Genomic DNA, 25,285 nt, shown 5'->3' with positions numbered 1-25,285 from the left:
TCATCATTAACAAGAACTCCCCCCACCCTAGCCAAGAACAGCAAGAATAAGTGAGCTGAATGGTTCGGGCGGGGGGAGGGGAAGGGGATAAGAGGGTCAAGGATATTTGTCCTGGCTAGAAGCACCAATCGGGACCAAAAGTCACCCTTTTGTCCCGGTTGGTGGCTATAATGGCTCCAACCGAGACTAAAAGCCCCTATCCCCTCCATCCGCCCGGCTAGCCGTTGGACCCGGGACAAAAGCCCCCTTTGGACCCGGGACAAATAGTGCTTGGCTCCAAGTTTTATACCCATGTATATAATATATTCACCCTAAATGCTTAATTGAATGCGACCCACGATTCATACGCAATCTACCTTTCCTACTAGTGGTGTGACCTTTTTTTCCCATTCTACTGACTATGACTATTTACGTAATCTCCTTTGCCCTCAGATTTTCTTGTGATATACTTTTTGTGTGAGTTTTTATACAAATGATTTAGTCATTCCATCTTCTATAAAAGGCGTACGTTGGCAAGAATTAGGCCGGGCGCAGCGGTGTACTGCATCCTTTAGTCGGCATTGAAGTGCCCTGGTGCAGCATGACGCTTAGACTCTTGGCTGAAGTGAGTCAACAGGACCTGCTGGTAGCTCTTTCAGAGCTCCAAAACCACCTGCTGGGTTACGCATCCCCGACGCCATCCATCGCCGCGGTGGTGCCGCCACCCTCGCCGACATTGTAGCCGACACCGAGATACATCCAGCAAAGGTCCCTGACCTCAAGCGCATGATGGAACTGCTCAGCACTTCGGGCATCTTCACAGCCACCGCCGCAAAGGGCAGCGGTGGCAGCGGTGATGTCGTGTACGGCCTAACGACGGCGTGCTACTTCCTTGTCGGTCGGTGCAACCTGTCACCTGTGGTGCCGTACTTGGTGAGCCCTCACATCGTGTCCTCCTTCTTCGGCATGTCTGACTGGTTCAGGAAGGAGCCGGCGGTCGCTGGCGGATCCCTCTTCGAGCTGGCACACGGCTGCTCCCTGCAGGAGATGGCGAGCAAGGACGCTGCGTTTAGCAGCCTCCTGAACGACTCCATGGCATCTGACAGCCAGCTCTTCCTAGAGGTGATTATTTTGGACAAGGGCCGCATCTTCCGCGGGCTCAATTCGCTGGTCGACGTAGGAAGTATATCAGAATTTCCATATTGTCTCCTACATACAGATCCCGCTCCCTCTGATCACCTTGCATGCACAGGGGAACTGCTCTGATTAGGAAGGAGAAGGATCAAACACTGTTGCTGTACGAGGATGTGAGCTGGGTCGGCAAGGGAAGGGGAACGAGTGCGGCGGAGACGATGCCTTGTGAACGAGTGGATGGGGTCCCGGACGCTTTTGGACTTGGATAGAGCCTCCGTTGATATTTTTTGTTTTCCTTTTTTATGAATTCTTTTTTTTTGTTGATTGGTCCCACATGAACTAGTGCTCAGCCTGCCAGTACAGTACCCTATAGGGCCTATATTTACCATTAATTTGGGAAAAATTTTGAATCATAGATGGGCTTTTATTTTAAAACGGAGGGAGTATGTAACATTAGATCCTATATTGCATGCCTTGAATCTAAGCACTATAGAAAACATTGGCGCGGCTTTGCCGCGCTCGTGGAGCTAGCCAGCTTTGATTTTTTATGTCAATAAATTATGGTATTGATAAGTTCGCGCATGTGTTTAGTTCCTCCTCTAATTTTTTTAAAAGAGAATCTAACTATTTAGGAGTATTAAATAAAATATGTTTATAAAACTTTTTGCATGGATGAGTTGTAAATCGCGAGACGATCTAATGAGGTATATTAATCTATAATTAGTGGATGGTTACTGTCGCATCACTGTTGCAAATCATGGATTAAGTAGACTCATTAGATTCGTCTCGCGATTTACAACTCGTCTGTGTAAAATGTTTTGTAAACAGATTTTATTTAATACTTCTAATTAGTAAGATTCCCTTTGATGTGATGGGGTGTAAAATATTCGGGGAGGAATCTAAACACACCTGCAGCTGTTCGAGGTAGCTTATGTAATTCATTAAGAGTAGGCTATTTGTCCAAAAGAGGCCACCATCAATTACAACACAATGGTTACTACTGGGATGGTGATCACCAAAGATTGAAATTCAATTGAACATTGCTCATTTATGCACAATTTGGGTACCATCGAAAATTTGTATTAAAACTCTGTCCTTCTGGTTTTGCTCATTTACTATAGGCCATGATCCCAGACCGTTTGTTGAAAAATAAAATCAGGACATCAATGGTATGATTTCTCAGGCACCTTCCTGTAGTACCCAAACCAAAATACTCGAAGAGATCTAGTTGGTCACAAACCAAAATACTGGAAGAGATCTAGTTGGTTAGAAAATGGAAAAGCTGCATTGACACTATGCAATGGAAATGCTGAATTCATTGAAGTAGCAATGTAGCACACGCTAGGTACATCTGAATTAAGCAAAAAAATAGTATGTCAGGGGCAGATTCTTTCATAGATTCAGAGCATCAGAAATGAGATAGTGCGCCTGTATCATGAATATTAATCCGAAGTATCAATGAATAAACATGTGTTCATCCGACTGTATTGAAAACAGTATCGTAACAATGAATTGGATTAAATCACCAAATCAATCAAAATAGAATTAAAAATTAAATTATTTTCTATTTGAAGGGAAGTTCACTTCGAATTAGTTTCGTTCTTACGTTGTTGTTTTGGTTTGCTAAGTGCAATATAATAATTTCTTATTTAAGAATTTATCGGTTTTTAGATGTTTAGTATATGCTGCATTGGTCCATATTTAAGATAAAATGAATAATTGAAATTAATTCTGACTTATTAGTTGTATCCCTATGTTGTTTTGGGTTTTTGAGTGCACTATAATAATTTTCTTACATGAGAGTTGGCTAAGTTTATAGACGTTCATATTGGTTGTTTATTGAGATAAAGAAATAGAAGCCGGAATTAGTTATAAATAGTTAGAGGAGATCTTGGAACATTTTGTTTCTTTGAATAAATGAAATAAAAAAGGTAGTTAAAAAATAAGCCAGGCTAAACGGTCTCTTTTGCACTGTTGGAGTTTGATAAGGGGGACGATTCAGTTAACCAATAACTACGAAGCTACATCTCGATCGCAAACCGGGTAGGTAGCTAAGCCACTCAACCAATCACTACTTAAGTCGCTAAGAAAATTCTTAAAATGTAAGACTGCAGCTAGCACGGAAAAAAAGGAAAAAAAGAACAGTACCATGGATCCCACTGTAGAGTTCGCGGGTCCCACGTGAACAGTACCTAGGCATCCACGCAAACAGTTCGTGGGCTACTGCTACAGTATAGCCAACAGCCAACGCCCGCTAAAAAAGAGGACTTTAAGCGCACCCGCAACGGGCCGTTAGGCCGTTATCAGCTCTCTTTAGAGCAGGTACAATGATGGGCGAATCGCCCGCCATGTCAACTACGAAGACGATGTGGAGGAGAAAGAATGCCGCGCTTGTCGCTGCTGCAGACGCCGAGCTGATCGCAGAAACCAAAACTCCCCCTTTATGATGCTGGGTCCCACCATGTTTTTGCCGCACCAATTCCGAGCTCTTTTCTCTCTAAACATCTCCTGATCGGTGGTCCCGTATAATAAAATAATAGGTATTGAAGAAATGTGAATAGACTAGTTATTGTATGCGTTGGGCGGTAAGCTTGTTTCTTACTGACTTGGTTTGGCTATAAGCCAAGTGTTATTGGCCTTGCTCTTAGAAGAGCCATGTCAGCATTTGAGAATAAAAAACTGAGAAGAGAGAGAAATCGTTGCTAGACGTAGCGGCTCTCGCTAGCACGCCATTCCACGTGAGCGGACCCCACCACTCCGGTTCCACTTGCTGAGCAGGAGAAAGGGGATTGAATGAGGATCAGGCAGAGGCATTCAGGCTGAGCGCACGTTGCAGACGATGCGACCGGAGCAGCTTGTTTGGCGCTGCGGGGGATGCGGCGGGGTGGAGCTTGGCCTGCTGCCGCCGAGCGGCGAAGCCGGAGACGAGCGCCGCGGCGAGACATCGGTGAAGCATGGCCGCCGCCGTAAAGCGACACCGCCGGAGATGGACGCGGCGCGGCCGCTAGCACTCGCAGCTGCTGGGGCGTGCGGGGGATGGGCGTGGCTAGTTGCCGTGCATGCATCACCACTAGCTCCTCTTGAGCTGCGAGAGGATGAAGAGATCGGGGGGAGTGGCTGAGAAGAAATGAGACTCTGCGTGCCAGAGAAATTTGTAAATCAAAAATTGTGATGTGTGGGGTTCATAAATTTTTTGCATAAATTTTTTGAAGTACGTGTTCGTAGATGCTCCGTTGGATGAATCATTTATAGTGTTCTCTATAGCTGATGTGGACAAAACTCTAGAGAGTTGCTCTCTACAGCTGTTGCGGGTGCACTAACTCGTGGTGGAGCCAGACGAATGGCAGCAAACGCTTTACCCATCATTCGGTTAGGCCCAGTTTATTTTCCACCCCATAAACCCCTAAACAAAAAAAACAATCACATTAAATGTTTCGATACATGCATGGAGTACTAAACAAAGTCTATTTATAAAATTTCTTACATAGATGGGCTCATTGTTGGAGAATGGTACATTGGTACCAGCACGTTAGTGCCGGTCCAACAGGAGCCGGCACTAACGTGCATGAACCGTACAAAGCGGGCACGTTAGTGCCGGCTAGAAACTCCAGCCGGCACTAACGTGCCAGCCCCCAACGGTCAGCACGTCTGCCACAACGGTCAAAAGACACGTTAGTGCCGGTTGGGAATTTTAGCCGTCACTATCTTGGTCAATTGCATATTAGTGCCGGCTGGTAGTTCTAGCCGGCACTAAACGTACACACTTAGTGCCGGCTAAAGCCACCAACCGGCACTAACTTGCCCCGCATAAGCCAGGCACTCCTTCTTCCCCAGCCCGACCATTTTATTTGGCCGAGCTCCTCCTCTCTCTCATGGCGTGTTAGAGGGGAGGTGCTGCCCATTTCCCTCCAAATTTGTGAGGATTTCACCCATCCAAGTGCACCAAAAGTTAGTAGCTTCTTTCACTCTTCTTTCACGGTGTTTATTTTTTGTTTCATACTTTCTAAATAAAGAAAATAGTGATTTTAGGGTTGAGGAAAAATGAGCATAATTTTCTGATTTGTTCATTAATTTGAGCAAAATAGAATCAATTTGTTACTTTTTAGAGAAGGTTTTCTAGATAGTTTGACTATGACACATTTAGAATGATTTTTTTGAATTATTTCACGGGGACATATATATATATATGTTATTATGCAAAATTTTAAGGATTTTAAGGATGAGGGAAAATGGGCATGATTTATTAATTTGTTCATTAATTTGAGCAAGGTAGAATTGATTTGTTGCTTTTTAGAGAATGATTACTATATAGTTTGACTATCACACATTTAGAATGTTTTTTTTTGAATTATTTCATGGTGACATGTGTATATGTTATTGTGCCAATTTATTTTGCTATTTAGTTTAAATTTACTAGATAGGTGGACTATGACACATTTACATTTTTTTTTGAATTACTTCATAGTAACCTGTTTTTACTTTTTAGGGATAATGAGCATGATTTTTTTTTAATTTGTACAGATGGACCGGCAATGGATGCACGGAAGCCGGAGCACCTCGGTGTGGATTCAGGGTTTAGATTCTTTTCTCAAGGCGGCAATGGCAAATAGGTCGCCAAAGGGTTTAATGTGTTGTCCATGCAGTATTTGCGAAAATAAAAAGGAATTCCGAAAAAGAGATACTCTATGGAATCACCTGGCCTTGAATGGTTTCATGAGTAACTATAGCCTTTGGACTAAACACGGCGAAGTTGGAGTTATGATGGAAGATAATGAAGAAGATGACGATGGTGATAACAATCTTCCAGATTGGGCATGGGTTCATGAAGCAGGTGGCTTTCAAGATGAACCAATGGACGAGGGTGAAGCAAATGTTGCACAAGAGGAGCCACCTGACGAGCTAGGTCAGGCGTTGCTTGATGCACAGAAAGACAGTGAAACTGTGAAGGAGGCATTAAAGTTCGAGAAGATGTTGGAGGATCACAAAAGGCCGTTGTTCCCTAATTGCAAACCGGAGCAAAAGAAGTTGGGTACCACGCTGGAGATGCTGAAATGGAAGGCAACTAATGGTGTAACCGATAAGGGATTTGGTGAGCTATTAAAGATTGTAAAGAACATGCTTCCTGAGGGTAATGAACTGCCGTCAACAACATACGAAGCTAAAAAGATGGTTTGCCCTCTTGGATTGGACGTGCAGAAGATTCACGCATGTCCTAACGACTGCATCCTGTATCGCGAGACGAATCTAATGAGCCTACTTGATCCATGATTTGCAACAGTGATACTACAGTACCATCCGCTAATTATTAATTAATCATGAATTAATTAGTATCATTAGATTTGTTTTGCGATTTACAACCCATATGTGCAAAAAGTTTTGTAAATAAACTTCATTTAGTACTTTAAATTAGTAAGATTTCAACGCAAAAAATTTTTGCGTTAGAACTAAACAGAGCCTTAATGCTTCCAACATCCAACGACCACAGAACAGTATCGTGGGCCACTCCCGGCCTTTAAAATAGACTAAATGGTACTGTAAAAAGTATACTCTATCCTAGATCGCTCGCCCTTCCCCTCCCCACTTCTCGTCTCCGCGCGGCGGCAGCGAGGAAATCGCGATGGTCTCCACCTACGGGCCGGGCGGCGGCGCCAAGCTGAGGTGCGCGGCGTCCTCGTCGGCGGCAGCCCCGGCGCGGCCCGTCAAGGCGCCGCGGTTCATCCAGCACAAGAAGGAGGCCTTCTGGTTCTACCGCTTCATCTCCGTCGCCTACGACAACGTCTTCAACCCGGGCCACTTCACTGAGAACATGCGCGACGACGCGCTCGAGCCCGCCGACCTCTACAGCAGCCACCTCAAGGTCGTCGACGTCGGCGGCGGCACGGGCTTCACCACGCTCGGGATCGTCAAGCACGTCGACCCGGAGAACGTCACGCTGCTCGACCAGTCCCCGCACCAGCTCGAGAAGGCCAGGCAGAAAGTGGCGCTCAAGGGGGTCACCATCATGGAGGGCGACGCCGAGGACCTGCCCTTCCCCACCGACACCTTCGACCGATACGTCTCCGCCGGCAGGTTTTTTTTCGCGAACGTGCCTGAGCACGTATTTCATTAAGAAGAAAGCAATACGACCATTACAAATCTTAATAGACAGAGGCTATTAAGGCGGACACAAAGTACCACTAAGAAAGTGGCGGACGACCAAGCAAGAACAACAGAGGAGGAGACAGACCCGAACTCTAGACACCTAGCCAAAACCACATAACTGAACCTGCTAAAGGAAACTACACCACCCAAGATGTGAAGGTCGACGACGCAAACAAGGTGGCAAAGCATCCACCTGACTAACCGACAACGGCGGCAAAGCATCCGCCAGAAAAGAATTTCAACCAACGACGACGGCGGCAAAGCATCCGCCAGAGCAGCACAGCGGCAAAGTATCCGCTTACGGAGAGCGGCGGCAAAGCATCCGCCAACCGACGACCAGCACAAACTTGGCGATGTAGAGGAAACTAAGCGAAGGCAGGTGCAGACATGGATCCTCTTCGAAATGCGCAGGCGACCACCATCGACAAGAGCTTCCAAGACAACGCCTCCAGGGAGGGAGCGACGCAGAAAAGCGCCGCCGCCGTCCGACCACCATGGTCTCGGTTTTCACCTGGAAAGCTCGCTGAAGAGGAGGGTATAGGGTTAAAGAGTGACGCCTTCAACAAGGTGAGCGACGCCCTCGGACGTCGCCGTCACTAGCCCGCAAGCGGACCAAGGCTTTCGCCTTCACCCCAAACCCAACCTAAAGTCGATGGCAGCAGGAGGCCACCGCCCCCGGCCGTCGGCCACCGGCCGGCCACTAGCCCTGACGAGAGCACCCGCACAGGGCGAACAATGGCGCAGCCAGGGGCACGGCCAGGAGCACCCACCGGCAGCGGCATGGACAGGGGCCCCCGACCACCCGAGGCAGCAGCGAGGCGGCCCGGCTAGGGAGCCCCCAGCCTCCCAAGGCGGCGGCGACGACGAGGCCAAGGGTCCCCGGCCACCCGAGGAGGCGGCGGCGCGGCCAAGACCCCAAAGGCGGCGGCGCGCAGCGAGTCCACCCGAATCGACGGCGGCCCCCGAGCCGGCGGCGGCGGAGCGCCCGGGACCGGCCAAGGGAGGCCCAGATCCGGCGAGGAAGGGGCCGGATCCGGCCCCAGCGGTGGCGGCGGCGCCCACCCAAGCCGGCGGCGGCGGCGGCCCCCCCTCCCCCAAGCCGGCGAAGGAGGCACGCCCGGATCCGGCCATGGGGGACCCGGATCCGGCGAGGAGGAGGCCGGATCCGGCCCCGGTGACCGGCGACGGCGAGGAACGGCGAGGTTGAAGTGCGGGAGGAGGAAGGAGGCGGGGAAGAGAGGAGAAGAGGTGGGGGTGACGCGGGCGGAGTCAACTTTGGCTCGGCCACGGGCCGCCGCTGCCGCCCGGACAGCTGCCGGCGGCAGCGGCGGCCTCCTCCGGCGGGTGGCGGCGCGGGGTGCCCCCCGAGTCGCCACAGAGAGCGACGCGGGGGGGGGGGGGGGGGGAGCTGTTAAGCTCACTCTGAATAATCTGAAGAAAGATTCTCCGCCGGCAGGTCACTGACGCTCCGTTGATCGATTCACTTCACTTTGTCTTCGCTACTTATATCTGATGATTGCGCATTCCGTTAGTAAACTAGTACCAGTCGTGTAGAGATTGCTGATTTTCATGTCCTGTCGCGGACTCGCGGTACCTTGCAGCATTGAGTATTGGCCTGATCCACAGAGAGGAATCAAGGAGGCATACAGGGTCCTGAAGTTTGGTGGGACAGCTTGTGTGATTGGCCCGGTGTACCCAACCTTCTGGCTGTCCCGCTTCTTCGCCGACATGTGGATGCTTTTCCCCCAGGAAGAAGAGTATATCGAGTGGTTCAAGAAGGCTGGGTTTAAGGATGTCAAGCTGAAAAGAATTGGACCAAAGTGGTACCGTGGTGTCCGGAGGCATGGCCTGATCATTGGATGCTCTGTCACAGGTGTGAAGAGAGAACGTGGAGACTCTTCTTTGGAGGTACCTTTCTTTTCATTTTTTGCTATGGAAAGCATAGCTAATTAGCTATCAGACTAACATTTACAAGCCTTGATGCATTTTGTGCAGTAGATATCAAGGGTTTTGGGTGTAATTTTTACGTTTTAATTTTGATGCAGCTTGGTCCGAAAGCTGAGGATGTCAGCAAACCAGTGAATCCAATCACCTTCCTCTTTCGCTTCCTCATAGGAACAATATGTGCTGCATACTATGTTCTGGTGCCTATTTACATGTGGATAAAGGACAAGATTGTGCCCAAAGGCATGCCAATCTGAGTGAAGGGGACTTAGATGAAAGCCTGCAAGGAATAGAGGGTAGCCAATATCTGAATTAGGCTTCTCTATAGTAGGCGCTTCCTGTGTGTTTTGTATTGTATTTATCTTTCCTCCTGTTATGTACTTCTTTTACTGTTGTTCCTGTTTGTGTGGATATAATTAATAATATTAATAGTGGCACTACTGGAGAAGTGAGCATTCGTCCGTGGGCGTGCATATTTAGTATCGGTTCTACAGTACTGTACTCACGGAAGATATTTAGTACTAGTTGTAGCCCCCCAGTTGGTACTAAAGGACGCCACCAACGTCGATGGGTAACTATTTAATACCGGCTGGTAGCTCCAGCCGATACTGAATGGCACCCAAAACATTTAGTACCAGGTAGAGGCTCCACCTGGGATAAAAAGTAGCCTATTAGTACTGGGTGGAGCCTCCATGCCAAGGACGTCGGGGCCTAGGGTAGCAAGCCCTCGGCTACGGAGTTCGTAGCCGCGGTCCATCATCGCCGGCGAGGTTTTGCCCCCCTGCCGTCGGCTTGTTTTGATAGGAAGGGAGAGATGAGATGGATAATATCTTTCTTTAAACCACCAAGAGTTCGATTACAAGAATATATAGCCTAAGGCCCAAACCGACTGGAGGCAATTGCTCCCTAAATCTAGGAACCAAAATAGATAACAGAACCTATCTTTCCTATCTAGCCACTGGCGGACGAAACGTCATGCGCGCGTTCCGCTGCTCGACGGACATCACGGGGTCGCCTGCGCCTAGTGTATGTGTGGCCCCATATAACATCTCCCCCCCCCCCTCGAGATCCAGCTCGTCCTTGAGCTGAATGTCCAGGTACTTGTCATGGAAAGCGTCGAGGTCCTCCCAGGTGGCTGACTCAGGCAGCTCGCCTCGCCAATGAATGAGCACCTGACGAACGCCGCGCACCAAGCGAGCTCGCTCGACTCGGAGCAGTTCTGGAACCACCACGCCGTGGTGGATGGGCAGCAATGCAGGAGGTGTAGCTGGAGGCGTCCTGACGAATTTCTTGAGCACACCGACGTGGAACACATCATGGAGACGGGCATTCGGAGGGAGCTCCAAGCGCACGGCGACGTCGTTGACGAGCTCGCTGATGCGGTAAGGGCCGACGAAGCGGGGCTTCAGCTTCCCGGTGGTAGTCCTGGGGAGGGATGTGGCGGCACGCTGTCGAAGACGAAGTAGAGCCCAGTCGGCGATGTGGTAGGACACCGGCCGATGTTGCCGGTCGTAGTGTCGCTTCTGCACTGCTTGCGCCTACTCCAAACGATAGCGTACGTTAGCGAGGAAAGCCTCACGGGCTTACATGTCCTGCGTGATCGCTGCAACACGAGTCTCACCGGGCTCGTACGCGCGGATGGTGGGCGGGTCACGGACGTACACCACGCGGAACGGTGTCTCGCGAAGCGAGGACTGGTATGTGGTGTTGTAGATGTACTCGGCCAACGGCAGCCATCGAAGCCACTGGTGGGGGCGATCTCCGGTGAAGCAGCGCAGGTACATCACGATGACGCAATTGGCGGCCTCTGTCTGGCCGTCAGACTGGGGGTGGAAGGCCGAAGACATGTGCAGCTTAGTGCCCATGAGCCGCATGAGTTCGCGCCAGAATGTCGAGGTGAACACCGGGTCACGGTCAGATACCATGGACTACGAAACTCCATGGAGATGAACGATGTCGGCGAAGAAGGCCCGCGTCACGGTCTCAGTAGTGTACGGGTGCGCCAAGGGGATGAAGTGGCAGTACTTGCTGAAGCGGTCGACGACGGATAGAATAACTATGACAGAACCGTCCAAATTAAACCGGCTTAAGTGCGCTAATTATCATCTTAAACATTAATCAAGTTACCGCGCACTTAAAACGGTGTAATCCGGCAGTCTGTTGGGTTAAGGATTGAAAACACTGGAAGACTCGCACAAAGACGAGCACAGATGATTACAAGAAGATAGAAATTTTTCAAATTTAAGTTACAAAGCAAAGCTTTACCCAAAAAGTTTAAAGAAATTATCAGAGTTCAACATGCAGCGGAATTTAAATAAAAGCTCAGTTTGAAAATAACGGCATCTACGAAGACGTGAGGACGTCACATCGAGCCCACCGATGTGAATCCTAGTTAGCTTCAACCACCAGCAGCTACACCTGAAAAACAGGGTAACAACAAACCCTGAGTATACTAATACTCAGCAAGACTTACCCGACTAGTGGTATATACTTAGCCGACTCCTAGACATGCAACACTTTTTGGCTATAGAGTTATTTTGCTGAAAAGCTACTAATAGTGGATCCTTACTTTCAATATTTTAGCTCAAGTTTATTATATAAATACCAACTAGGTTTGGACCAACATCTAGAACAATTATGGTATATCATATTAAGCTTCCAACCATACAATCATCATATTCATATCCTCATCCTTCCATTCTCATTCCAATTCTTACTACGATGTGACAAAAGATCAAGGCTCTCATATCCGCGAGTCACGGCGAATCGATCCGATTTAACCTTGCAAGGTGGGCCTAACTCACACGACACATGCAAGTCACACTGGACCACACATGTCAACTGTTCCCATCATTACCACGACATCTGAACCATGCCTGCTAAAACCTTGGTGTTGGGCCCCTCACGGCGAACTCCCAGAGAACCCGAAGGCAGCATCCTATCCAATAGCCGCCAACTCCCACGCCCAGTGTAGTAGGTCGGAATTCAAAGTATCATTGTAAAGCGGTACACAGCTTACCGATTTCGACTGCCTCCTACTTCCGGCATGCGGTTAGTACTGTTCAATCCTCGATCAACAATGCCAACAATGTTACGGTCCTCAATCGACACAGGCAGAGGCTCACTTTCCATTCATTCCATATCCATAACCAAATTCATCTCCGCCTGGTCTCCATTTTCTTTCCTCATTAATTCATTCTCCAACAACATTTCCATAAGTAACAAGACCTATATCTCACGAGTGACAGGAATCACTCGACTTCTACCGAGTTCCTACTTAGCAAGGCATTTCTAATGACACCTGCATAGTAGTATAGACTCATAGGTACCTAGGGAGAGACATGCATACTAGGGCTTCATACAACTCCTAGAAACATAAATGCACAAATACTTAAATAAACATTGAATACTAAAAATAAGGGTTATGCTCCGGGGCTTGCCTTGGGTAACACTAAGTCAGTGTTAGTACAAACAAGGCCTTGGGCCCGTCCAACCTTGGGCCGGGTCTTCGGTTGCTCCAGCGGGTCCTTCTCTCTTCAGGATACATTCACCAACGCTGTCTCGTGGTTCGGTTCCATCATCACGTGCTTCACGTCCACGCATTGCACTTCTAGCGTACCTAAATGATATGCAACGATGCAAATGCATGAACTTAAGGAAAACACTACACAATGCTTTTAAAAAGGCATACAAGGCAAGCATAAGGTCGCAATTGCATAGATGCTGATGTGTGGGTTCATATTTCACACTCATTTTAGTCTGAAGTGTCTCCCATAAAGGAAGGCTACTAACTCACTTGGAAGATTAAGCATTAGGAAGATTAAGCATCCACTTAGAGCCAAAAGAAGTAGCTATGGACTTAAATTATTATCAAGCAATCATAAGCAAAGCACTCAAAACAAGAACACTCTGATCCTAACAGGGTTAGCATGATTTTACAGGAACTGCATGCTTTTGAATTAATAGAACCACCGATATTAAGAGCTAGCTTAGCAAGCATTAACACGATTAAATCATCACATCACAGAAACACTAACTAAACATCAGGTTAATATTTTTACTACGCACTACCTGCCAAAACAAAGCTAACCGATCTGGTTTTACATTTTTAGTATGCTCCTAACTCCATTTAGGCAATTAACAAGCCACAAAAGCATTTAACTTGCATAATTAAAACTGCACAGAAAACATTATCAAACAACACATTTCATGACTCTATCATACAGAGCATAAAAATATGAAGCTAACAAAACTAGTTTTGCATTTTTAACATTTTTCCACTATTTACTATGAATTTTACAAGATCAGTACACAAAACTGAAAATGAGATTCACTTGAAAACCGGAACCTCCGGGTCCAAAACCAGCAGTTCTGTGTTTGGGGGCGAAAATAGAGAACAGCCAGGCCATGGCCATGGCCGGTGCGTGGCACGCCTCCCTCCCTGGCGGCGAGGCCGGCCGGTGGCGGGGGCGCGGCAGCTGAACGGCAAGCACAGGCAGGCTAGGCCGCGGCGCGTGGAGGCATCGCGCAGGGCCGCGCCAAGGCGACCCATGAAGGGAGGGCAGCGGTGGCGGGCTAGCCGCGGTGGCGAGGCCGCGTTCCAGTGACGGCGTCGCCGGGAGGAAAAGGGAAAGAAGCCGGGGAGGAAGAGAAGCTCACCAAGGGCCGATTTTGCGTGTTCCTGGGCGAGGAGAAGCAACCAGCAGTGGGGTTTGATGCAGAGCAGGAGCTTCGGTGGTGGCGCCAATGGTTGCCGGCGGCGAGGAGGACGATTCCGGGTGGAAGAAGGCCGACCGGGTCTTCGGGAGGGGCTGCGGATGTGGAGGACGAAGTGGAGCGGCTCTGGGCGTGAAGGATTGAAGCGGGGCTGAGGAGGTCGGCCGGAGCGACACTGGAAGTGGCTCTGCTCGGCCCGAGCTCAGCTCTACCCGAGCGCGACGAGGAAGAAATGAAGGGGAAAGACTCTAGGGTTTCACGAGAGGATAAAGGCAGCTGCGCGACCATCGAGGTTCGCCGCAATGGCCAACGCGTGGCGTCGCCGGCATGGGCGCGCGTACGACGAACAGGGCGAAACCCGGAATCACCGGGTTCCAAAACTGGAACCTCCGGTTTTGGGGCACAAACAGATTCGATTTTGGATTGCCCAAAACTAAAATTTTCGTATAGCAACTTGAAATCTGGCCAAAACGAAAGTTGTAGAGGGAGAAAAGATCTACAACATAAATTTTCGTATAGCAACTTGAAATCTGGCCAAAACGAAAGTTGTAGAGGGAGAAAAGATCTACAACATTGGTATTGGACAAAAAGTTGTTTTGAGCAAGGATTTGAGAGATAAAATTGGGTCAAAAGAAGATCAAAGCTGATTTTAGACTCAGCGCAGAGAGGGGTTCAGATAGAGATTGGACTGAATTTGGATTGATGGTTTGTAATTAGCAAAAATTGCGCAAGGCCGGTGGTATGTACAGGCGCCCATCATAGGTGACCATGTCGCCGACCACTGCCCATGGTGCGGCCCGCTCCCGCGCTGACCTCGTCATGGATGGCGACCAGGGCTGGGTTCGTGGCCTGGGCGTGACGGAGGCGCGCGATGAAGTCGAAGCAGGGCGCTGAAATCTCTAGCAGGGCGCCTTCATTGGTGTCGCGCCACGAGAAAGCGTCGGCCACCGTGAGGTAGCAGTCTAGCAGATCAGTCAGGACATCAGGTTGAAGCCTGAAGGTGTATCGTATGCAAGTGAAGATGTATCGAAAAGGAAAGGGCCTTTTAGGCGATGAAGATTTTGAATGTACTCTTTTTTTTTTGAAAACCTCTCATCTGGATACAGCTGTAGCATCTGTTCATACATATATGCACACCCACTCTACACACGCACACCTCACTCACACCACACATGCATAAACAAACCTACAACTACACTCATATCTAAACCTACAACTACACCACGCGTGAGAGGCTGCATATTAAACAGAGAACTATTGTTCTTGGGTGAGCATCCGCGCTCGAACGCGGGTGGGCTCGCTCGCACACCTGGCGTGCTTGCCAACCGAGCTACGGCTCGTTATCGATTTTGAATGTAATCTGATTTTGAGTTTACTCTGTTTTGTCTTATAAGGAATTTTTTCTCTACTGTCTATCGACCCTGCCATACCATAATTTTTTTCATCCTTCTGGTTCATTTGTACATATTCCAGAACACCATGTAATAAGATTGCTCCGCCATCATATGCATCGTTGCCATCAAATTCCCAGTTTCTGCTGGTACGCACTTCAGTGGTGATGTTCCCTGTTGTGTTCCTGGAGTAATGTATTTTGTCAATACGTTCGGTTGAGATTTGAGAATAACCCACCAACAGTGTCATTGTGTCCCAGATTTTGACCGTTACTTGATATCTGTCCAAGGAAATTAAATGGCTACGTTCGCCTCCATGCCTCGATCTAACATCGGGGCACAGGCGCACAGCAGCATGATTGTTCAGGTTTGCGGCTACAATAAATTATCTGCAATAAGCTTGTTCATTTGTACATATTTCCTCAACACCATGTATGATAAGATTGCTCCGCCATCATATTCATCTTTGCCATCAAATTCTCAGTTTCTGGTAGGCACTTCAGTGGCGATGTTCCCTATTGATGTGTTCTTGGAGTAATGAATTTGGCAATACGTTCGATTATGAATAACCCATCAACACTGTCACACTGTGTCCCAGATTTTGACCATTACTTGCCATCTGTCCAAGGAAGTTAAATGGCTATGTTCGCCTCCATGCCGCGATCTAACATCTGGCCACGGACGCACAACAGCATGATTGTTCAGGTTAGCGGCTACAATAAATCATCTGCAATAAAAGACCATGGTAGTGAACAAAAAAATCTTATAGAAAATCTTGTCAATAAATAATTTTATGAGAAAGAGAAAACATACTCCATTTAACTGTCCATACATGATATACACAATAACTTCTGAGTTTACATGTGTAAACGCTAGGGTGCGTTCCCTAAATAAGTAGATGAATCTATGAAATAAGAAGACGATTCTAATCGTCAAGAAAAGAAAATGAAGAATAATAAGTCCCATCAAGCGTGCAAAGAATGATCTGTAACGGCAAAATTGTTGAAGAACAAAGCTCTCCAAGATTGTTCTATAATCATCAATTACAAGAAAATGAACGGTTATGTTCAAACGTATATACTCAAAATACACATAGACCTAAGAATCAAGTATGCACACTAAGATTGTTCATTTGTACATATTTCCCCAACTCCATGTATGATAAGATTGCTCCGCCATCATATTCATCTTTGCCATCAAATTCTTAGTTTCTGGTAGGCACTACAGCGGTGATGTTCCCTATTGATGTGTTACTGGAGTAATGAATTTGGCAATACGTTCGGTTGTGAATAACCCAGCAACACTGTCACACTGTGTCCCAGATATTGACCGTTACATGGTATCTGGAAATTAAATGGCTACGTTGGCCTCCATGCCGCGATGTCACGTCTGCCCACAGACGCACAGCAGCATGATTGTTCATGTTAGTGGCTACAATAAATCGGCTGCAATAAATGACCTTGTTAGTGAACAAAAAAATCTTATAGAAAATATTGTCAATCGATAATTTTATGAGAAAGAGAAAACATACTCCATTTATACTATCTATACACACAATAACTTCGAGTTTACATGTGTAAACGCCTGGGTGCGTTCCCTAAATAAGTAGATGAATCTATGAAATAGGAAGACGATTCGAATCGCCAACAAAAGAAAATAAAGAATAACATGTCCCATCGAGCGTGCAAAGAATGATTTATAATGGCAAAATTGTTGAATAACAAAGATCTCCAAGATTGTTCTATAATCATCAATTACACTAAAATGAACGGTTATGTTCTAAAGTATATACTCCAAAGAGTAAAATGCACCGTGGGCACCTGAACTTTCAGCGCTGTGTCAAATAGGTCTATGAACTTAGAAACCAGACATCTAGCCCCTCGAACTTGCGAACCTGTTCACCCCAGGTCCAGCCCGGTTTTGCATGGCTTGCTGGCACTGTGCAGCCATGATTTGCTACAGTAACCCCGGAAAGCTACAGTACCATGGTTTTGTTTTTTTCTCTTTTCTAATTTATTTCAAATGAATCTATGAAAAATCATAACTCTTCGATACGACATCGTATAAAGATGATTTTTATATAAAAATTGTAGCCCTCAACGAGATCTACAACTTTCTAGTTTTGAGTTTTTTATTTGATGAAGTTAAGTTGCCCAAAAAAATTATACAAAAGTACATCACCATAATAATCACGTACTTCTGCTTGTCGCACTAGAAAATTAATATATTTTTCTGTTGGTTGTCAAATGAAGACACTTGTATACTAAAATTTTAGCACTCTAAAAGATCTAGATTGTTATAGTTTTAAGTTTTTATATTTGAAGTTGTTAAGATGTCGATAAAATAGTATAAAGCAGCATATTAAGTACGCGCAAGACGTTGAGGCTTTATACTATTTTATCAACATCTTAACAACTTCAAATGTAAAAACTCAAAACTATAAGAATCTAATCGTTGAAAGTGCTAAAATTTTGGTATACAAAGTGTCTTCATTTGACAACAAACAAAAAAATATATTAATTTTCTAATGCGACAAGCAAAAGTACGCGATTATTATGGTGCTATAATTTTATATAATTTTTTTGAGCACCTTAACATCGTCTATAATTTTCATATAAAAATCATCTTCATCCGATGTCATATCGAAGAGTTATGATTTTTCAAAGATTCAGCCGAAATAAATTTGGAAAGGAAAAAAACAAAAATGCGGTTACTGTAGCAAATCCCGGCCGCACAATACCATGCAAAACCGGACTGGACCTGGGGTAAACGGGTTCGCAAGTTCGATGGGCTAGATGTCTGGTTTCTAATTTCATGGATTTATTTGACACAGCGCTGTAAGTTCAGGTGCCCACGGTGCATTTTACTCTACTCCAAATATGCATAAACCTAAGAATCAAGTATGCACACTAAGATTGTCCATTTGTACATATTTGCTCAACACCATGTATGACAAGATTGCTCCACCATCATATTCATCTTTGCCATCAAATTCTCAGTTTCTGGTAGGCACTTCAGTGGTGATGTTCCCTATTATGAATTTGGCAATACGTTCGGTTGTGAATAACCCACCAACACTGTCACACTGTGTCCCAGATTTTGACCATTACTTGCTATCTGTCCAAGGAAATTAAATGGCTACGTTCGCCTCCATGCCGCGATCTAACATCTGGCCACAGACGCACAGCAGCATGATTGTTCAGGTTAGCGACTACAATAAATCATCTGCAATAAAAGACCTAGCAAGTGAACAACAAAAAAATCTTATAGACAATCTTGTCAATAAATAATTTTATGAGAAAGAGAAAACATACTCCATTTATACTATCTATATATACACACAATAACTTCGAGTTTACATGTGTAAACGCTAGGGTGCGTTCCCCAAATAAGTAGATGAATCTATCAAATAAGGAGACGATTCTAATCGCCAAGAAAGGAAAATGAAGAATAATAAGTCCCATCGAGCGTGCAAAAAAATATTTATAATGGCAAAATGGTTGAAGAACAAAGCTCTCCAAGATTGTTCTATAATCATTAATTACACTAAAATGAACGGTTATGTTCAAAAGTATATACTCCAAATGCAGATGAACCTAAGAATCAAGTATGCACACTAAGATTGTTCATTTGTACATATTTCCCCAACACCATGTATGATATGATTGCTCCGCCATCATATTCATCTTTGCCATCAAATTCTCAGTTTCTGGTAGGCACTTCAGTGGTGATGTTCCCTATTGATGTGTTACTGGAGTAATGAATTTGGCAATACGTTCAGTTGTAAATAACCCAGCAACACTGTCACATTGTGTCCCAGATATTGACCGTTACTTGCTATCTGTCCAAGGAAATTAAATGGCTACGTTCGCCTCCATGCCGCGATGTCACATCTGCCCACAGAGGCACAGCAGCATGATTGTTCATGTTAGCGGCTACAATAAATCATCTGCAATAAATGACCTTGTTAGTGAACAAAAAAAATCTTATAGAAAATCTTGTCAATAAATAATTTTATGAGAAAGAGAAAACATACTCCATTTATCCTATCTATACACACGATAACTTCGAGTTTACATGTGTAAACTCTAGGGTGCGTTCCCTAAATAAGTAGATGAATCTATGAAATAAGATGATTCTAATCACCAAGAAAAGAAAATGAAGAATAATAAGTCCCATTGAGCGTGCAAAGAATTATTTATAATGGCAAAATTGTTATTGAAAAAGCTCTCCATGATTGTTTTATAATCATCAATTACATTAAAACAAATGGTTTATGTTCAAAAGATAAAAGGGAAGAGAAGCAGCACAAGAGAAGTCTAGTCGGAGTAATAGATCAGAGGACTATCCAGGGATCGAAGAGTCTCCAACTGTAGGGCACACCATCGCCAGTCTTCAGACCTCGGAGCTGTGAGGGCCACCCTGGGCCAAAAGGGATCGAGAGGCCTATTTGGAGAGAAAGCAACAGCCTCCATACACGATCCTCCTATCCGCCTGCAGGCTAAGCTCTATCCACACAATAGTCTCCGACCATATATACGCGTACCCATATAGGCGGACGGTATGTACATAAATAATCCAAAGAAACATGGTTAAACCAACTCGGTCCATAATTGCAGAGAGCGGGCACTCTCCCTCAAATAAACGGTTCCTAGCACCACGCTGAAGCATTTGCAACGTACCCACAATAGGTACACCACCAACTCCTCAAGGCAAAGTCTCAAACATTGTGCTCGCCACAGGCACTAAGTATAGGGTGGTCCCTCGAGGCACACTCCTGAAAAGGTATGTGGTCAGTACCATTGGCCCACTCCCGTGAAAACCCATCATGGAGTACATAGCAAACTCACCCAAAACTCACACCAAGAGTTATCAAGGCATCAATAAGCCCAAGCATCATGCATAAGCAGTTCATAATTGTCACACCCGATTTTAAAGCCAAAACTAGATAACTATCATATGTATGCTAGGATAAATTTTCACACATATGATGACTTCAGTAAATATCATTCTGCTTGTTTGCCTCAGCCACAACCAAAAAATAATGCAGACCTTCAATGAATTCATTAGAACGTCGGTCAGCATTGTACATCCATTGCCGGTCCATCTGCATTATTTTCAAAAAAAATAGAAGTAATTTCAAAGGGATCGATTTAAATTCTTTACACGTATCGAATAAATTAAATATAACCAAACTAAATTAAATTAAATGTAACATAATATGAATAATTAAAAGATCTACAATATCCATCATACAATTTGGAAAATTAATTCACCATACACCATGATTAATTAAAAGATCTACATAATCCATTACACAACATGACAAAGTAAATAGTACAAATTAAGATACAAGATAATAAATCCTACTCACGGGACCTATCAACCAATGCCTCCTTAACCGCCTCCCGAAATCTCGACTTGTTACGGTCAAATTCTGCCAACCCCGACTCTTCACGTCTAGCATTATATCGAGCCATCAACTCGCAATCATTATCAGTACCATGCAACTCGACAATAAATTCACGGTGAAATTTGCGACTTTCTTTTGCAAGTGAGAAGCACTCAAAAGCCTTCATAATCCAACGACGAATACGACCACTAACAAGACCAACTCACTCTTCAGGACGGAACTCAAGCGAATGACCGGTGCGCTTCAATTGATTGCGTACCGCCGCCCGAGTGGACGCACGACACTCGAAGGCATCATGTTGCAAAGGCATTTCTAAAAAGTAAATATTACTTAAATCTCATTATATCATCATTAACAAGAACTCCCCCACCCTAGCCAAGAACAGCAAGAATAAGTGAGCTGAATGGTTCGGGCGGGGGGAGGGGAAGGGGATAAGAGGGTCAAGGATATTTGTCCTGGCTAGAAGCACCAATCGGGACCAAAAGTCACCCTTTTGTCCCGGTTGGTGGCTATAATGGCTCCAACCGAGACTAAAAGCCCCTGTCCCCTCCATCCGCCCGGCTAGCCGTTGGACCCGGGACAAAAGCCCCCTTTGGACCCGGGACAAATAGTGCTTGGCTCCAAGTTTTATACCCATGTATATAATATATTCACCCTAAATGCTTAATTGAATGCGACCCACGATTCATACGCAATCTACCTTTCCTACTAGTGGTGTGACCTTTTTTTCCCATTCTACTGACTATGACTATTTACGTAATCTCCTTTGCCCTCAGATTTTCTTGTGATATACTTTTTGTGTGAGTTTTTATACAAATGATTTAGTCATTCCATCTTCTATAAAAGGCGTACGTTTGCAAGAATTAGGCCGGGCGCAGCGGAGTACTGCATCCTTTAGTCGGCATTGAAGTGCCCTGGTGCAGCATGACGCTTAGACTCTTGGCTGAAGTGAGTCAACAGGACCTGCTGGTAGCTCTTTCAGAGCTCCAAAACCACCTGCTGGGTTACGTTAAGTCCATGGCCCTCAAGTGTGCCGTGGATCTCCGCATCCCCGACGCCATCCATCGCCGCGGTGGTGCCGCCACCCTCGCCGACATTGTAGCCGACACCGAGATACATCCCGCAAAGATCCCTGACCTCAAGCGCATGATGGAACTGCTCCGCACTTCGGGCATCTTCACAGCCACCGCCGCAAAGGACAGCGGTGGCATCGGTGATGTCGTGTACGGCCTAACGACGGCGTGCTACTTCCTTGTCGGTCGGTGCAACCTGTCACCTGTGGTGCCGTACTTGGTGAGCCCTCACATCGTATCCTCCTTCTTCGGCATGTCTGACTGGTTCAGGAAGGAGCCGGCGGTCGCTGGCGGATCCCTCTTCGAGCTGGCACACGGCTGCTCCCTGCAGGAGATGGCGAGCAAGGACGCTGCGTTTAGCAGCCTCCTGAACGACTCCATGGCATCTGACAGCCAGCTCTTCCTAGAGGTGATTATTTTGGACAAGGGCCGCATCTTCCGCGGGCTCAATTCGCTGATCGACGTAGGCGGCGGCCATGGCGCGGCCACACTGGTCATCGCGAGGGCATTCCCACGCATTAAGTGCACCGTGCTGGACCTGCCGCACGTGGTCAGCCAGGCCACCACCAGCGAGGATGGTAACTTGCATTTCATCGCCGGTGACATGTTTGAGTCGATTCCACCTGCGAATGCTGTCTTACTCAAGGTATAGATATCATGTATCATGTCGTTTTCGTGTACTTGTCACACTAACCGAACACATGCTGATTACTCGGTACACATGTCATTTTCGTCCGGTTAGTAAGAACCTAAGACCGAACTAGCGACCGATTTTCTCGGTTTCGGGGAATTCAGTTCAGTTTTTGGTTACCGGGTAATTATGCCCATCCCTAATCATAAGCACGAGATGTCCAAAATGGCAAATTGATTCCCATAGCACAATAGTATATGAAGGATGATAACTTAGTTACCCAATTTCCCACCAATAGAACAAACTTGACTACTTTGCACTGCACCAGAAAACTACACTTTCTCCCATAGGAATTATATTTGAAGGGTTCCAATTTGTATGAATTTTAAAATATTTACTGGATTTTATGTGCTCCCTTGACCACACAAACAAGCTCAAGCCTTCATGTCTTGAGAAGTCCAGTAGAAGAGTTATCTAACGTGGCATCATGTTGGATGAAAAATCCTATAACTGAACACTCAGTGAGGATCATTTGTGTAAAGATACATGTGCATCTAGAAATAACATATTGTCTTTGTAAAGTGCCAAAGCTGAGTATATGTGCGCGCTCACTCGCGCTAGGTTTCCCAGTGCCAAAGAAATAAGTTTCGTTTGTTGTACGAAATCAAATTTTGAATCACCTGGAAGATTGCTAGTGTGAATTTTAAAATATTTAGTTGAATAAATCAAACGGATCAGATGTTAGAGGGGTGGGAAGGCAGGATTTCCCAGTTCCAAAGAAATAATTAAGTTTCGTCTGTTGTATGAAATCAGATTCTGAATCACCCGAAAGATTGTTAGTGTGAATTTTGGAGTATTTATTTGAATAAATCAAGCGGATCAGATGTTATGAACTTGCGTATGGAAATTAAATATTTCAGTAAAAACTCAAACAACTGATCATTTTTCATCAGATGTTATGAACTTGCGTATGACTTTGGGAGCTTGATTGCATACTGAGATAGTTTGTGAGCCTATAGAGAAATATATCATTTTTCATCATTATTTTTTCTACTTTTTATTTTCCTTTAAAATGTTTCTCTATACCTGTTTTAGAACGTTTTACATGACTGGAGCGATGAAGATTGTGTCAAGATACTTCAACGCTGCAAGCAAGCGATCCCCGCTAGAACCAAAGGAGGAAAGGTGATAATCATAGAGATGGTGAGAGGATCAGCACAGGGAGATCGCAAAATCAGCGAGATGGAAGACATACAGAATGTGTTCATGTTGCATATCAATGGAGTGGAACGAGGCATAAATGAGTGGAAAAGGATCTTTTCTGATGCTGGATTCAGCGATGATTACAAAATCATGCCAGTGTTGGGCCCCTATTCTGTAATTGAGATCTACCCATGAATAAAGCTTGAACTACCGCACTATGTATATACAAGGCAGTAAGATACACATACCTGAACTTCGTTGTTGATTTGTATGTGCTGCTGAATACAACGTCTTGTCAATAAGCAGCAGGCTGCTACGTACCACGTTAGCATGCCTCTGTCGTTGTTTCAGCTCCTCCGTTATAAATAGATGTTCATGGATATCCGTGTGAGCTCATCGAACATGCATGTAGTTCATGGAATTTGTAAGTTTGTTTTATGAATAAACAGCATTTTCTTTTCTATTCATGTGCGTCATTGCCAAACAGTATGATGTCAGTCATGTTCTCTTTTCATCTAGTTAGCCCCTTGAGAGCACATATAACAATGAGGACATCAAACAAAATTGGTTTTATATTTTTAGTTGGTATGATCTAGAACAAAAACATGTAACTATCACTTTGTGGGGAACTGTGATGAATTACATGCTTATCATCTTTTGAATATATGTATATATATATATGATGATAATTTATATCAAACCATGGTAACTGCGTCTATCTATATCTATATAAAGGGAGGTGGGGATGACTATGAGAGAATATAGATGATTGGAATGCCTATAGAAGCATCTGATGGAGGAGAGCATCAGTATTCATGGTGTTGGAGAACTTTGAAGGAAATGTCAATTTGCTTCTGGCTACTTTTTTTGTGAAAGTATATCAGAATTTCCATATTGTCTCCTACATACAGATCCCGCTCCCTCTGATCACCTTGCATGCACAGGGGAACTGCTCTGATTAGGAAGGAGAAGGATCAAACACTGTTGCTGTACGAGGATGTGAGCTGGGTCGGCAAGGGAAGGGGAACGAGTGCGGCGGAGACGATGCCTTGTGAACGAGTGGATGGGGTCCCGGTCGCTTTTGGACTTGGATAGAGCCTCCGTTGATATTTTTTGTTTTCCTTTTTTATGAATTCTTTTTTTTTTGTTGATTGGTCCCACATGAACTAGTGCTCAGCCTGCCAGTACAGTACCCTATAGGGCCTATATTTACCATTAATTTGGGAAATTTTTTGAATCATAGATGGGCTTTTATTTTAAAACGGAGGGAGTATGTAACATTAGATCCTATATTGCATGCCTTGAATCTAAGCACTATAGAAAACATTGGCGCGGCTTCGCCGCGCTCGTGGAGCTAGCCAGCTTCGATTTTTTATGTCAATAAATTATGGTATTGATAAGTTCGAGCAGTTTTTTAGTTATAGTTTTTTAGAAGAAAATTGCACGTCATCATTGCACGCCATGCATGTGTTTAGTTCATCCTCTAATTTTTTTAAAAGCGAATCTTACCATTTAGGAGTATTAAATAAAATATGTTTATAAAACTTTTTGCATGGATGAGTTGTAAATCGCGAGACGATCTAATGAGGTATATTAATCTATAATTAGTGGATGGTTACTGTCGCATCACTATTGCAAATCATGGATTAAGTAGACTCAT

The 25,285-nt window shown here is 45.3% G+C and overlaps 3 protein-coding genes across 4 annotated transcripts; all 3 read left to right on the top strand.

Moving 5' to 3' along the window:
* Window positions 1-524: 524 nt before the first annotated feature.
* LOC120684539 (acetylserotonin O-methyltransferase 1-like) lies at window positions 525-1,695 on the top strand. The gene is made up of 2 exons (XM_039966397.1): window positions 525-1,101; window positions 1,232-1,695. The coding sequence occupies exons 1-2, from the start codon at window positions 766-768 to the stop codon at window positions 1,247-1,249; spliced, it is 354 nt and encodes a 117-aa protein (XP_039822331.1). The 5' UTR covers window positions 525-765; the 3' UTR covers window positions 1,250-1,695.
* Window positions 1,696-6,656: 4,961 nt separating this feature from the next.
* On the top strand, window positions 6,657-9,653 carry LOC120684537 (2-methyl-6-phytyl-1,4-hydroquinone methyltransferase 2, chloroplastic-like). The gene is made up of 3 exons (XM_039966395.1): window positions 6,657-7,182; window positions 8,856-9,162; window positions 9,300-9,653. Exons 1-3 carry the CDS (start codon window positions 6,731-6,733, stop codon window positions 9,453-9,455), a joined length of 915 nt encoding a protein of 304 aa, XP_039822329.1. The 5' UTR covers window positions 6,657-6,730; the 3' UTR covers window positions 9,456-9,653.
* Window positions 9,654-21,574: 11,921 nt separating this feature from the next.
* LOC120684536 (acetylserotonin O-methyltransferase 1-like) lies at window positions 21,575-24,088 on the top strand. 2 transcript variants are annotated; one of them, XM_039966393.1, is made up of 3 exons: window positions 21,575-21,941; window positions 22,062-22,437; window positions 23,518-24,088. In XM_039966393.1, the coding sequence occupies exons 1-3, from the start codon at window positions 21,643-21,645 to the stop codon at window positions 23,818-23,820; spliced, it is 978 nt and encodes a 325-aa protein (XP_039822327.1). In that variant the 5' UTR covers window positions 21,575-21,642; the 3' UTR covers window positions 23,821-24,088. The 2 variants fall into 2 exon arrangements, with proteins under 2 accessions (XP_039822327.1, XP_039822326.1); XM_039966392.1 differs by having other exon boundaries at window positions 21,575-22,437.
* Window positions 24,089-25,285: the final 1,197 nt, after the last annotated feature.

This window comes from Panicum virgatum, chromosome 8N (assembly GCF_016808335.1).
Source record: "Panicum virgatum strain AP13 chromosome 8N, P.virgatum_v5, whole genome shotgun sequence".
Taxonomy (NCBI): domain Eukaryota; kingdom Viridiplantae; phylum Streptophyta; class Magnoliopsida; order Poales; family Poaceae; genus Panicum; species Panicum virgatum.
The sequence above is the reverse complement of the archived record's forward strand: the minus strand, read 5'-3'. Positions and strand labels throughout refer to the sequence as shown.